Here is a 15,472-nt window from a genome sequence, read left to right as displayed (position 1 = left end):
ATTCTTTACGAGCTCGAGTCGAGCTCAATACAAGAAAACTCGAATCGAACTGAGCTCAAGCTCGATCTTCATATAAATAAAACGAGTTCGAGCCAAACCTGACCAAGCTTGATCTTGACTTAGCTCGTTTGCATCTCTATGTGTAAGGCATGTTTCCTTTTAGATAATCATTACCTATTGTAGGTATCATGTTCCCATTTTATTTTATTATTATTATTAGTTTCTGCAATTTAAACTTGAACTTTCAGTTTAGACTTTAGTACTTTATGTTTATCATAAACAAACTTTAGGTGTTAAATTTTGACTATTTGCATTTTTATGATGGTAGAATTCGTACCTTACATTTGCATTAGTTGATAATTATTTTAATATATTTAAATTGGATACAATGATATTATATCAGTAGGTTTAAACCCAAATGATCTAAAAAACAAGAAAACGTGAACCACAAACCCATGGTTTCAAGCCGAAATCTTGCAAACCCAAAAATAAAAAAACCGAACCCATAGAAACCAAACCCGTATGGTTTAGCAACCAAAAATATTGACATGTACGATGGGGTCTCATGTTGGTGGATAAACTATCGTGGTATGTTTCTAATTTCATACAACTTGAGGAGAAAAAAATGTGATAAATCATAACTATGATGTCCCTTTTGCTAATTTTCTGAAAATAAGTCCAAAAAAAACATTTTTTTATCAACACAAAGAAAATGCATTGAATCATGTTGATAAACGCATCTATACGTGTCACCAAAGCAGTAAAAGCATTCCCGAGGAACTTTCTTTCTCTCTCCCTCTCTTTCTCTCTCAACAAAATCTCGAAAGGAAGCAAGCTCAAGAACTTGGGGTTTCTTTTATACATTTTATTGATTGAATGGTAAGCAATTTTCAGCTTCTTTTGATCTAAAATTTGCAGTTTGACAGCAAATCATAGAACTAAAAAATTAGGATTGTATTCATAATTTTTCTTGAAATAAGCCCTAGTTTCTATTCATATATTGATATCAGTTAATTATATGAAGTAATGAAAAGAAGACCCAAATTAGATTCAGAGGCTGTGAAGGGTTGCCTCAGATCCATGGAACCAAGATTTCACGTGTTGAAAATTTGAAAAAGTCTTCATCTTTTTAGGGTTTCTTCTGTTGATTATTTCTGGGTTTGGATTTTTTTATTTACTTCTGGTTAAAGCAGAATTTGGGGTTCTGTATTTGATTCAAGAATCTCATATTATTTAGTTAGATTCTAAAAAACCCTAATTTCTTCTATTATTCAAATTGGCGTTGACGAATCATCAGATCCAGTTTTTGGCACCGTCGGATCTGTTGACCAAATCGCGATTCATCGTTCATGATGCTAAAATCAGTGATCAACTTTAAGCGATTCGTGTAGAATTTGGGAGGTTTTTTATAATCTTCAAAAAAGAGGGGTTAGATGGAAGAGATGCCTCCTGCAGTTTCAGTTACTCTTGGGAATCACGTTGATTTCACCCGAATGAAACTATTTACTGAAACCGCAAGCTTGTTATCTGAAAAAAACATCAATGGCGATATCATGATTCCAGAAACCGATGCAGATGAAATTATGTCAGTTGGTGATGAACAACAGATTGAAATCAACACTTCGGTTAGTGTACCAATTGCTGTTGCGATTGAAGGGATAGATAATGGTCAGATAGTTGCTAAAGTTATTAGTTTGGAAGCTGAACATACTTTGAAAGCATCTGTAGTGACGATTGGAGAGAAGAATCAGACTAAAGTGTTAAGAAGTGTTTTTGAGTTGGAATATTTGCCACTTTGGGGTTTTCATTCAGTTTGTGGTAAAAGGCCAGAAATGGAAGATGCTGTTGTGGCTGTTCCTCAGTTTATGCAAGTTCCAATTAAGATGTTTGTTGCAGATCATGTAATTGATAGGGTGAACCCTAATTTGAGTGATTTAACTGCTCATTTTTTTGGAGTTTATGATGGACATGGAGGCTCTCAGGTATTTTCTTTACCTTTCTCTCACTTCATTTCAACATTAATTTATTAGGGTTCAAATGATAAGTATTTAGTGTTTGGATAAAAAGATTTTGCTTACTATTATTGTCAAGATTTTACGTGACAGTTGACAAAATGTCAGAAAGTCAAAAGTTATTATTACAACTTCAAACAGTAAAAGTATATCCAAACACTATCTTTTGTAATGCATTTTGTTATAAGTTATAACTGATTGTCTGATTTTAGTTATTCAATATCACATAATCATTTGCAAAATGCACGTTCAAACTGGTTTAAAGGTTAGGTGATTTTACTTTTGTATTTGTTTTCTTACAAACAACTCATCAACTGAATGTCCATATATGATTACTTGTATTTAATTTTATATCAAGCAATGGAAAAAATCATAATCATAATTAGTTCTTTACCAAAAACATCAAATTAGTTATTAGAAGTTGCAAGAAATGCCCATTTAATAATCAATCTTAGTGCATGTTTGGTTCCTGAATCCAGCGGAATTGGAATTCAGGATTCCATTCCATGACGTGTTTGGTTGCCAAATGGAATAAATTCTATTCCATTAGATATTTTTTCAATTTCTATGTTTGATGGATCTTTCCATTTCCAGGAATCCAATTCCATTCTTCTTTTTATCAAAAGACCTTCATTATACATATATGGAAATAAAGTTATTCAATATCTATTATCAAATTCCTTTCTGTTTGATAGATTCTATTCCTTCCAGATACATTCTACTAACCAAATACCTTAGATTCATCAATCATGCATACTTAAAATCTCTTTTAACATAAAAATAATAATAAACAATCAATCAAATTCCAATTTTGTTACTTGATTCAGGTTGCCAACTACTGTCGAGATCGCCTCCATTTTGCTTTAGAGGAAGAGCTAAAAATCACAAAGCAAGAACTGATTAAAGGGACAATCAATGACAGTTTACAAATCGGATGGGAAAAAGCCTTCACAAAATGCTTTCAAAAGGTAGATGATGAAGTCGGAGGGAATGTGAGCAGAAACATTCCGGAAGTTTCCGGAGACCCGTCTGACATAACTTCTGAACCAGTAGCCCCAGAAACCGTGGGGTCCACTGCTGTGGTTGCCTTAATCTGTTCATCACATATCATAATTGCAAACTGTGGTGATTCTAGAGCTGTTCTTTATCGTGGCAAAGAAGCCATGGCTTTATCAAATGATCATAAAGTATAACACTTTTTGTTATAGTAATAATAATTATTTTTATTGTGTTTTTGTAAATCTAACTTTTTTGGTTGAATGTTAAATTGATTAGCCAAATAGGGAAGATGAATATGCAAGAATTGAGGCGGCTGGAGGAAAGGTTATACAATGGCAAGGGCATCGTGTGTTTGGTGTGCTTGCAATGTCGAGGTCAATTGGTGAGTTTACTATGTGTTTTTTTTAGTGTAACACTATGTGTTCTTGGCATAAGTTATGGGTAGTGTTTAGTATGATGGAAATTTGTGGAGGAATGGAATGAGAAAAAGTTGTTTGTTTTGTGTGATGGAATGGAATTGGCCAATCTTGAAGGAATATGATTGCTCCTATTTTTTCTTTCTTTTTGTTATAGATGGAATGGAAATTGCCAAGTAACCTATTTCTATTTATGTAAGCTTTTAGTGATGCAAAAAAAAAAAAAAAAAATTCTTGGTTTTAATTAAATAATAGTTTTCTTTACTTAAAGAATAACTAGAAAATATTATGGAAGTTTATATTGGGTTCTATTGAGCTTTTATTATGTATAGTTTTTTATTTTGTAAATAGTAAGTTCATCATTTATCTTTATGTAATTTCTAATGACAAATCTTTCTAAAGAAGTCACAGTTTTAATCAAATAAAAGTTAAATTTTTTTTTTAACGATAACTAGAAGATATATTTTTATCATAAGCTTAAGTGGGGTTTAATGAGTTTTCATTATGTTATTTATTAATTTTTTTTTAATTTTCATAAATAAAAATAATTTATTAATGAAACATTCGGTTATTCCGACGGATTAAAAATATCTTTCTTTTTTTTGAAAATATGATTCCTTTTGTAGGATAACGTTGTAAACAATTATACATTATATGCATTTTGTATTATAGGGGTATAATTATCACTGTCTAGTTAGGCTATGTTTGTCTTACAAGTTGATAACTGATAGCTAAAAAACTAGCTATCAAATAAAAAGCTAGTTAGTAGCTGAAAAGCTTGCTGATAAAAAATAACGTTTGATAAAACTAGCTGAAAGATATATAAAATGACGTAAAATGACATTTAAAAGAATGTGTTTCTATAATTAAGGAATATATTTGGAAAATTTTAGAAAAGCTCATAAAAGCTGGTCTAAGTAGCTTTTTAAAAAGCTAGTTTTTAAGTTACTTTTTGGCTTGCCAAACATGACAACTTAAAAAAACTCGAAAAATAAGCTAGCTGTGGCGCGCCAAACATAGCCTTAACTTCATTTCATGTATATACGTTTTCCCTACCTAGCAAATAACATGTATTAATGACTCGTTCCATTCCTTTGTGATTATGACTCATTCCATTCCATCCAATCCAATCCAATGAAACAAAACCTTTTGTTTGTGAACTCTTTTTCCCCTAATTAATTTGATATATTTTCAGGAGATCGGTATTTGAAACCGTGGATAATACCGGAACCAGAAGTGACATTCACAGCCCGAGCAAGAGAAGACGAATGCCTAATATTAGCAAGTGATGGATTATGGGATGTCATGTCAAATGAAGAAGCATGTGAAGTGGCAAGAAAACGCATCTTGATTTGGCATAAAAAGAATGGTGGAAACACAGTGGGCCCCGGGGCTGAGGATCCTGCAGCGCAAGCAGCAGCCGATTACCTCGCCATGCTGGCGATCCAGAAAGGAAGCAACGATAATATATCCGTCATTGTCGTCGACCTCAAAGCTCAAAGAAGGTTCAAAACAAAATCTTCATCTTGATTTTGTTGGTATTTTATGATGATAATATATAATATAGTTTTTATAGAACACAAGTTTTTCTTCTCATTGTTAGTCCATTCATTTTTCATATGGGCTTTGAATGTGTGTATGAGAATATGCTTTTTATTATTGCTAATTTCCTATAGCTTAGTATAATTATAATCTCTTTATTTTGGTTGTGGCTATGTATAACTAAGACCCTTTTGTAGAGACTGCTTAATATCTCACTAATATATACTATATATTATCTTTCAGTCATTGAATTTTTAAGTACTATATGTTATCCATGGGTTCATGACTAAAATGATTGAGTAAATATTATAAAATGACACTATTAATTTGGTAAAATTATCCTTTGAAGCGTACATTTGCTTTAGAAATGATATCTATCTCGAAACGGTGATATTATTTTTCAATCTTTTGTATTCTTAAAAGGTTTTGTAGTCGGAACATTAATAAAGCAATTTTGTAAGAACATTTTACCAAGTTTATGTTGCAAAAGTTGGCCACTTAATGATATTTGTTTAAAATGTTGTTATTTGATTTATCTAAACAACTGATTTCATAATTCTAACTACGAAATTAACACATGGGTGTCGCATTAAACTTTTACCCGGTTTGATCCTAATTTGTATGAATTGATATATGTAACAACCAAATCAGATAGACAAACGTTTTAGAAAAAGATTTGTTGCTTGGGACAAAAGCAAGTGATGGCATGAGAATTGGGAAAAGGAGAGCGACTAAGATAGGTATCTAATCCTTCTTTTCTTTGTTTTCAATATTTTATTTCTAAGTAAAGGTATTTTCACATGTTATGATTTAACATTATTTATCATTGAATAGTAGAATTATAACTAAATGATTGGTTGTAATAAAATATGGTAATTAAGTGTTTCCTTATGTTGTTTCAAATTGTAATAAGGGAAAAATAAATTTGGCTAATACTCGTAAGTTTCTTTTCAACAAATGAGACAAATTTAAGCATTTTTTTTTGAACTCCTCTTAAATCTATCTCTATGTATCCGAAAAGACTTGAACACTCAACCTCAAGGAAAAAAGGTAACACATATATTGTTGAGATAGATACTCTTTGGTGTTATATTGGAAATGTTCTCCACCCTAAGAAATGGCAGCTGGTTTTGATAACATCAATGTTTAGTCAATTGTAGATGAAATGGTTTTGTGAAATTGAAAGCGAAATGGCCATTTTGCAGACCACTATTGTGAAATGGTAAAAGCCTCGTGCACAAATGCCTTCTGTTTTGTTTCTTTTTTCTTTAATTTTTTTAATTTAATTTAATAAATACCTAACAACAGAAGTATAATGAACAATTTGTTATTTGTTATTTACGTCGGCCGCTTTGAAGTTAACATTAAAATTAGGGAGCGAAGATTTATCGACTTCAAAAAATTATTATGCCCATTACAATTTCCGAGTAAGTCATAGGTTTGATTGTATAGCAATGAGTTATTTATTTCCATTTCATTTTAATTTTTAGAATGATTAGCTAATTATTGTGTAATTGGTTTATAATTTGTGTGTATTTCCATTTCATCTAGTATGATTCTATTTTTTATATACTATTCTATCATACATCATTTTTTTTTTCATTTGACTAACTTTTATATTCTTATTTTATTATAACTTAATCATTATTGATTTTATTATTTAATAATTATATTCTTATTGCTAATTTTCTTAATATTAATAATTTAAACTTATTTTTTTAATAAGATAAAAAGATAACAATAATATTGTTTCTATACTATAATAATACAAATAATATTATTAAAAAATAAAATTCTAAATTTTCATCAATTTTTTAATCATTCTTTTTAATCGTAAACGCACATTCCATAAACCTAATATCATTGAATGTTATTATTTAATCACATCCTAATCATTAAAGGTGTTTGAACAAGAAAGAATATTTAGACGACTAAGTAATCAAGTAATATACAACCAAGGTGTATGAGAGACTCTTGTGTGTGAGACAATATAAATGTCAAATTGTAATAAAAGTGAGACAAATGAATTACAAGGAAAATCTTTGATCCTTTATAGGATCCCCGGCATAAAACCTTGGGAGGTGATAATAATCACTTGTCTTGTTTTTATTGATTTCAATGTGAGGTTATAGAGATGACGAAGATAATACGAATACAAGTGTAGTAGTAAAGCTAATTGTGTGTACATATTGTGTAATTTATTTGTATTCATAGTTTAAACTAAGTAACAATAAGTCCGATATTTTCGGGATCCGCTTGAATAAGCATATGCACGTCGTTTGACTTGGTATTCCGGGTCTTAGCCTGGTTGAAGTGTTTCTTTGTCGAGAATGAGTCTCATATTGACTGTTTCTACACATATGAGAAAAACAAATAAAAATATGACCGTTAAAAATGTTAGGAAATAATAATAACAACAGTCAGGATCCTAAGAAGGGTTTGGGATCCTGGAAGATCGTTGAAGATTCAGGATTCTGAAGAGGGTGAAGATCTTGGCCCTAATAATTGCCTCCAAATGATGCCTACATGATATTTAGGTTATTTTTCTAAGTAGAAAAATATCAAAGGTATATTTTTAAATTAAGTAAATAAAGATAATGGTTTTGAATTTCAAACCCTAACGGATAAAATTTATTCATTCCATGAGCATCATTATGAGTCAAATCATCTTCTCTCTCTTCTGCCACCAGAATAAATAGGGAAATCGGTTCAAGATTTTATTTACCTTCCAAGATTTTACTCTTGACCATCTCCGATTATTTTCAAAGGTAATTTATTTCTTCATTTTCCCTTTCGTTTTCCTTCTTTTCCAATCATGGGAAAGAAAATTGCTCACTCTCGTTCTAGCATACTCCCCCCTTCCGAAGATGATTTCACCAATGTTGACCCGGCCGGTTGAACCGGTTGGACCGTGACCCGGTGTAGAAAGCGGGTCAATTGAGACTGGTTTTTTGTAAAAATACGAACCGGATCGAACCGGCCGGGTTTCCCCTAAACCGCGGTTCGACCGCCTATGTCGAACCGGTTAAAACCGGATTGACCCGTTTTAATAGAGTTTGGATAGTTGGATACAAGTATCGAACATCAAAACAACGAGTCGTTTGCGATTTCTTTAATGTTTTTCAATGTTTAAACTTTGTGGACATCAAATTATTGGTTTTATATGTTTATGGATTATGCATGAAAATAAAAATATATAAAAATAGAAAAAGATCATAAACCGGGTTGACCCGGTTGACCCGTGAACCGGTCATCACACCGGGTCAACTAAAAACCCGGGTTTTAAAACATTGGATTTCACTGATCAAAATTAACTGACTCACGATGTAACACCCCGATTTCCAGGTATCGTTTAAATAAGAATTTAATTGGTTTCAAGGATTACTCGACGAGTTGGTTGCCCTACTCGTCGAGTAGCAACGGGTTTGATACACATGTTTAGTGACCCACTCGCCGAGTCTATGAAGGGACTCGACGAGTAGGAGATGGTAGATGAAACCATAAATCCCGGGGTTTTGCACCCTACTTAAAGGAGCCTCAACCTCCTTTGGCCTCTTTACAGTCTTTGAGAAGCTCAGTGAAACCCTAATTCGTGTGGTACTCTACTTGGTATGCTTTAAGCCTTGGAAAAAAGGTTGGCTAGGAGGGAAAAGCTTGAAGAGCAAAGGAGTTGAAGCAAGGAAGGTGTGGGAAGCAGAACTTACCTCAGCTAGCATCTTCTAGAGGTATCAAGTTGTAATCTTTACTTCCTGTTCCTTCTAGATCTCTTTTCTTTTGGCTGAGTTTTAGGGTTTTATGGACTTTGAGTTGATATGGGGAGCTATGGGCTAGATCTGAAGTTGTAACTTCAGATCTGGACCCTTCCTAAGTCCTAGAGTCATAAAGTTGCGGGTATGGGGGGTGATTAAACCCTCCTTGTGCATGAAACCCCATTAAGAGCTTAGAATTGCCATTAAGAGCCTTTTAGCCATGCATACACGTAAAGTTTGCAACTTTATGTGAGAAGCATGCTGTAGAAGCTTGGATCTGTAATTTGGAGCCATTGCATGGCTTAAATGAATCTGTATGGCTTAAGGGCTGAAGGAACTCGGCGAGTCCCAAGGTTGACTCGGCGAGTCGTATGAAGATGGCCTTGAACTCGACGAGTTGGATGAGCAACTCGGCGAGTCCGATGAAGATTATCATAGACTCGGCAAGTTGTATGAACAACTCAACGAGTCAGATGAGTTTTCTCCAGGATATGTATGCATATGTATCCTTTGAGTTGCAAGAAGGAAACTCGACGGGTGGCTTAAAAGTGTGATCAAGAATCGGATGAAATCGACGAGTCACCTCGATGACTCGGTGAGTTGGATAATGCTTTAAGGAACTCAGCGAGTAGCCGAGGGTGCTCGACGAATGAAGGTCAACATGGAATGGTGACCTTGACAGAGGAATTTGACCTTGGCCAGGGGTTTACTAGTGGGTTATGGAGTACCTTATAAGGTTAAGGACTTATGAGTATATTGTACTATGGTAATAGGTGGTGGAGCCTGTGTTAAGTGACCCGAGAGTTGGAGTTTATCTTCCGAGTCGACATCTACAAGGTGAGTTATCCTCACTATATCGATAGGGTCTAAGGCACCAAGGCCGACCCTTTAGTTGTTATCATTATGGTATGCTACATGTGGATATGATCCGTTAGATCAGAATCAAGATAGACTATATGTTATGTTCTTATGATCCGTAGGGATTGATATGTTAGTGACCTGCTAGGTTAGTGATCTAGTTATGTGAGATTGTTATGTTTGGTAATCACTGAGATAGATATATTCGATGTTTTGTATATGCCAGTAAATGTTTGTTATGCGTGCATGGTTATTTGCTTGTTGCATGGGTTGAGGCGGTCCTGCTTTGTGCTGAAAGCCAACACACCCTAGGAGCTATCCGGGAAGATTGTAGGCCCACGTGGCAGTCCAGTCATGCCGAAGGCTCGATGTAGATCCAGTTGGACTGTAGGCCTTGTAGGGCAGTCCAGTCAGGCCGATGGCCCAGTATGCATGTTAATTAATTGGTTATTACAAATCTGGTATTATCAGTGTGGTATTGGTATTTTGGGGGTAGCCCACTAAGCCTTTAGACTTACAGTTTTTAGTTTATTGTTTCAGGTACCTCAGGAGTTCATGGCAAGCCGAAGGCGTGACCGTACCGCTCCTCATCCTTATGATCTGGCTTTTGGGACACTCTGATTGAATAATGAATTGAAAACACTTTTGCAAACAATTACTATTTGGTTTTATTCATGCTTGAAAAGTTTAAATTAGGCGTAAAATTTTCGGATGTTACACACAATGAGTCATGTTCTTTTAATAATGAGGATATTCAATCCTTGAAGAACAAGGGTGCTTTTCCTGATGGCGTCGTCTTTAAACCCTTTGATGCCTTGGTCCAGTTAGATTTCGTTTTACCCACTTGGATTTGCTTTCCCGATACCCCTTTTCTCTAAGTCTAACTTATTCTTTCTCTGGAATCATCTCTGATTTCTTTGAGGTTACCCAACTCTCCTACGTCCAGGTCATGTCAACAGTTTGGAGGATCCTTTATTGGATCGATCACCTAAATCAGTCTGAGCATATGGGTATCGGTTTATTTGAGTTAGCTTCTATTTATGATCTTTCCACCTTCATATCTTCTTGATTCTTATTCAAGGTAAAACCACACATGCCAGTTCTTGTTCTAAAATCCAAACATAATGACGACACTTGGAAAGAGAGGTTTTTCTTTGTGAGAGGGGATTCCATTCCTGATGGAACTTATTTGCCAGAGAGATGGGTTAAAAAGGGTAGGATTTTTTATTCTTTAAGGATCCTAGGATTTAATTTCTTATTTTATTTGTTGTGATGCAGCGTTCAAGTTTGAGGATCTTGCTCCTGCCACTGAAGATACAAAAGATAAAATAACAAACTTTTGTTGCTTTTCCTGAGAGAATTAGATCTTTTTGATTCAAACCGCCTATTCTTCAAGAAAGTTCTTCTGCTACTACCCCATGTCGACTGGTAAGGATCCTTGATTCATATTCTTTTCTAATGCGAAGGATCATGAATTCATAGTTTATTTATTTATTTTTTAATGTTTAGGATCCAAGGTCACACGCTCCGGTGCCTGCTTTACCCTTGCTGATCTTGACACGAACATGTCTAGCTGCCAGATGGTAGTGAAGAAGAAGACCTTAACTTCTCTCTCTCCCAAGAGAATTTCCATAGATTTGACGGCGAAGAATCCAAGATCCCGAAAGAGAAAAACTAGTAAGGTCACAGATTTAAGCTTGGAGAATCTTGGGTCTAAGGACGCGCTCTTAAAGTTGGTTTCATTTTCTTAAGCTGTAAGTATTAGTGTAATTTTTCTTTCCCTACTACACCTTTCTTATTTTCTGATGTTACTCCTATTCTAGGTCTCCGATCATGTTTCTACTGACTTGAAGATCTGGGTTGAGAAGGCTCAAATGGCCTTGAATGAGTAGGAGAAGATGTTGAGGGAAACTAATGAGGATCTCTTGAGGATGGTGGAACTGTTGAGTAAGGAGAAATCTAATAAGGAAGAGGAGCATGCAGCCGAGATGGATGATGCGATTACTGATGTAAAGGCTAGTGTCGCTATGGTTGTCTGGGAGGCTAAACTCAATTTGGCAGCATATATGGAGAATGCAGGATCCTGGAACGTAGACGGATTACGTGAAGCCTTGGCCAAGTTTACCAGTCAAGCTGGTTGTTGTTGGGCAAGGTCCTATAGAGAAGAAGGGAGAAGAAGAAGAGACAGAGGTGCCCCATCCGGGGATGATCAAACCAAGGCTTAAGTTTGATCTCTTAAAAATAACTTTTAAATATTTTGTTTGTAGACAATGTTACAACTTTTTGGGGGTTGGTGGGTAACCCTTTTTTACTTTATGCACTTTGGTAGTTGATGCTTATATCTTTTTTGCTTGCGTGGTTGATATGATTGTAGAAATAGGATTTCTGAGGATCTTCAGATTATCAGGATCCTCAACAACCTGCAATGATTAATTTCCTTGCTAAGGATCCTCATGCAATCAGGATCCTTAAGATCTAGAATAATTAATTATTAATTTGGATCTTAAAATTGATAAGATCTTTAGGAAAATAAACTCTTTATCATTGCGTAGGAAAAATAGCTTTAAGGATAGATAAAACTTGGTGATCTTTGGCTTTTGTAACATTGTGATTTAGGAGAAGTCTAAAAGTCATGATCCCATGTGATCTTTAGAGTTTGCTTGTAGAGAAGGATCCCTATCAGGAGACTTTTTGAGGACCCTTGCCTTGCTTTTCAATCCGATTAGGAAATAATGGGGGAAGATCTTTACTAGGGAAATTTTCACTATAAACAACAATGGCAAAATTCCATTATAACTAGGGAAAATCCCACTTGAAATAATAACTAGGGAGAATCCCATTATAATTGGGGAAAATCCCACTTCAAGCAAATCTAAGGAAAATCTCAAAATAACTGGGAAGAATCCCAATTTAGAATAACATGGTAATGTTATAAACCTTAGAATTTTATTGGGGAGGATCCCAACTTAGGATAACATGATAATGTTATAAACCTTATATTTTTACTGGGGAGGATCCCAACTTAGGATAACATGATAATGTTATAAACCATAGATTTAAGCTTTAGGATCTAAACTGTAACACCCTGTTTATTTAAATAAATAGACGAATTAATAAATGAATAATAGCCCTAAATACGAAATAGTGTAGCAAGGAGTTAGTTTTGGGGGTTAAAAAGTTATAATTGAAAGTTTAGAAGGGTTAATGGTAAATTTTTGACTCAATTTGTAAAGAGTGTTGAAGGTTGGGGTTAAAAGGGTAACATATGGACTTTATTTGAGAATAATTTGTAAATGAGAGGTTGAATGGTAAGTGCTGGACTTAAAATGAAAGGAATTAATGGAACATTGGTGTAATGGGTAATTATGGGAGCTATTTTGAAATTATTTCTAGAAGGAGGGGCCATAGTTGCCATTATGGGAGTGAGTTTGGTTGGAGTCGGGTATAAAACACTCCCGTCACCCTAACCCTAGAGCCATGCTATCCAGCTGCCACCCTCTCCATCTTCAACCTCTGGCCGCCATCTCCCCGTTGTGCTCGACCCACCGGTGTCTCCGTCGACGGCGAAGACGTGAAGGACGTAGCAGCTGTCGAGAGGAACCACCAAGATCAAGGAGATGCTGCCAAACCCTAGCTGCCGCCATTGGTTGAAGACTGCCACATCGTTCGCTATTGCATCCACTGCCAGAGAACAGTAATGACCGACCGAGGGGGGGGGATGAGGCTATTTGGTGAAGCGTGGAGTGTTGGAGCGCCGATGTTGTCATCGAAAAACCCTCCCCTCTTTGACTCGTTGCTGCAATGCCCCCTTTAACTACCGACATGGCCGTTAGGGCTGCCGCTGTCGTCACAGCTCACCACCAGATGGGTGGTCGCGTTCGGATTTCCAAGCAAGGATTACCGATGTCGTTGTTTGATTGAGTAATGAAGGAAGCCACTACCACCACCGTGACGTGGTGGCTGCCATCATAAAAGTATTGTTGCCGCCGCCACTGCTATCCCAAGACCGTCGCTGTTACCGCCTTGAGCCACCAGTTGGGTGGATGGAGTGTTGTATACAGTCTGAAGTATATGTGTGTGTTTGTCAAGCCGGAAAGTCGAGTACGGTCACCACGCGCCACCGCCGGCCGCCACAGGGTGGCTGTGTGTGTCTGTGTGTGTTTATTGTGTTTAATTTAGAATTAAAGTATTGTAAAATTTAATCAGATAGTAGATTAATGAAAATGGACTAGAATAATTAATGGGCTTTGAGGTAAGGCCCATATGAGGAGTTGGACCCAATTTGGAAAATTGGGCCATAGTTTGGGCCTTTATGATTATGTGATATTGGGCCATTAGAATGTTGAATGTTGGACTGGACTAAATGGTACGACCTGATAAAGGTTTGGGCCCAATTTGGAAAATTGGGCCATGTATTGGGCTTTGACCCATAGTTGACTTTTGGGCATTTAGATTGGGCCTTGGGCTTGAATCAAGACAATAAAGGGGTAAAGTAGTCTTCTACCCCAACATGGACTTATGGACATGTGCTGGAATCCAATTATTAATTGGGTGATGTTTGATATTGACAAATCGAGAATCTGTCATCCAGCAGCTGGGATTGTATCTACGGGTCTTCAGTAGTGTGAGGTGGGTTACCTTTTAGTAGAAGTGGGTCTAAGGCACCAAGGCCGACCCAATAGTATTTGATTTTAGTTGAGATGATTGTCTTTGTGATAATTGTTTGGTCTGCTACTACCTGGTATGTTTATGTGCTAGCATGATATGTTATATGTGATAGTGGTAGTATGAGGGGACTAGTCACCAAGTTCGGTTGTTAGGACCGAAGGGTAGGACGGGCACCCCAAATATGACTGGTAGTACGTTTATGTTATGATATATGTGGTAGTAGTAGGGGGTGAATTAGTCCCCGGAGTTCGGTTTTTAGGACCGAAGGGTAGGTCGGCACCCTAGAATGGCTTGACATGGGTAGGTCAGCACCCCAGAATGACTTGATATGGGTAGGTCGGCACCCTAGAATGGCCGGACCGGGTAGGTCGGGCACCCTAGAATTGCCTGACAGTATGTATGCTATGTGATTGTATGGTATGTTGTATGATGAGGGAACTCACTAAGCTTCATGCTTACGGTTTTCAGTTTTGGTTTCACGTACTATGCTTTCAAAGGAAAGGAGCCGGCGATCGCAGCGCATCACACTGTGCTTTTTGCATATGAGATCTTTGGGATTACACTATGATATGGTTTTTATGATGACACGTTTTGATTATGACATATTGGTTTTGACATGAGATATAAATTTGAATGTTATTATACTGATGGTTTTATGTTATAACTTATTTAAAAATGAATTTTTGTGGCCTTGAATTTTGGGATGTTACAAGTTGGTATCAGGGCCTTGGTTTGAGGGATTCGGGCACACTATCGGGTGTGTATGGAATCAAACTAAGGACTTGGCATGAAAATTTTCAAATTAAAAATCGTTTATTAAAAAGGAGTTTGAAAAGAATTTGAAAAGAGAAAAGAACTTTGAAAAGAACAAAGTGTGTGATGCGTGCAATCAGCTGAGCTTAAGCAAGTTTTCCCCAAGATACCCATACATATTATGATATGATATGATTATGAGAACTGAATGATAGATTAGGGCTAAGGATCTAGGATGGATGCCTTAGATGCCTACTGTATGTGTATCAAGGTTGTAGAACTCGCTACTCGGTACCTGCTCGGCCGACGGGGGAGTAGCGAGTACTCGGGAGTACGCGGATTCGGTAATTCATGTAGAAATATTTTTAGGAAACTTATATATGTCAAAATGATAAGTTAAAATCATAATTTGGTTGAAATATATAATAAAATTAGATACATGTGAATACATAAAAATTGAAATACACACAAATGT

At 35.9% G+C, this 15,472-nt stretch overlaps 1 protein-coding gene across 3 annotated transcripts; it reads left to right on the top strand.

The window, feature by feature from the left end:
• Positions 1-727: 727 nt before the first annotated feature.
• Positions 728-5,142, top strand: LOC145042829 (protein phosphatase 2C 16-like). Of its 3 annotated transcripts, none has more exons than XM_078991321.1 (5): positions 728-879; positions 1,298-1,982; positions 2,840-3,199; positions 3,288-3,393; positions 4,623-5,142. In XM_078991321.1, exons 2-5 carry the CDS (start codon positions 1,434-1,436, stop codon positions 4,955-4,957), a joined length of 1,350 nt encoding a protein of 449 aa, XP_078847447.1. In that variant the 5' UTR covers positions 728-879; positions 1,298-1,433; the 3' UTR covers positions 4,958-5,142. The 3 variants fall into 3 exon arrangements, with proteins under 3 accessions (XP_078847447.1, XP_078847448.1, XP_078847446.1); XM_078991322.1 differs by having other exon boundaries at positions 741-879; positions 1,025-1,982; XM_078991320.1 differs by having other exon boundaries at positions 741-1,982.
• Positions 5,143-15,472: the final 10,330 nt, after the last annotated feature.

Source organism: Lactuca saligna, chromosome 4 (genome assembly GCF_052625555.1).
Source record: "Lactuca saligna cultivar CGN05327 chromosome 4, ASM5262555v1, whole genome shotgun sequence".
NCBI classification, from domain to species: Eukaryota; Viridiplantae; Streptophyta; class Magnoliopsida; order Asterales; family Asteraceae; genus Lactuca; species Lactuca saligna.
This window is presented reverse-complemented; position numbering and strand designations above follow the sequence as displayed.

Coding starts and splice junctions, on each gene's coding strand:
- LOC145042829 (XM_078991321.1), top strand. CDS start 1,434: ATGGAAGAGATGCCTCCTGCAGTTTCAGTTACTCTTGGGAATCACGTT. Junction 3,200..3,287: donor CTTTATCAAATGATCATAAA/GTATAACACTTT, acceptor TAAATTGATTAG/CCAAATAGGGAAGATGAATA. Junction 3,394..4,622: donor TGCAATGTCGAGGTCAATTG/GTGAGTTTACTA, acceptor ATATATTTTCAG/GAGATCGGTATTTGAAACCG.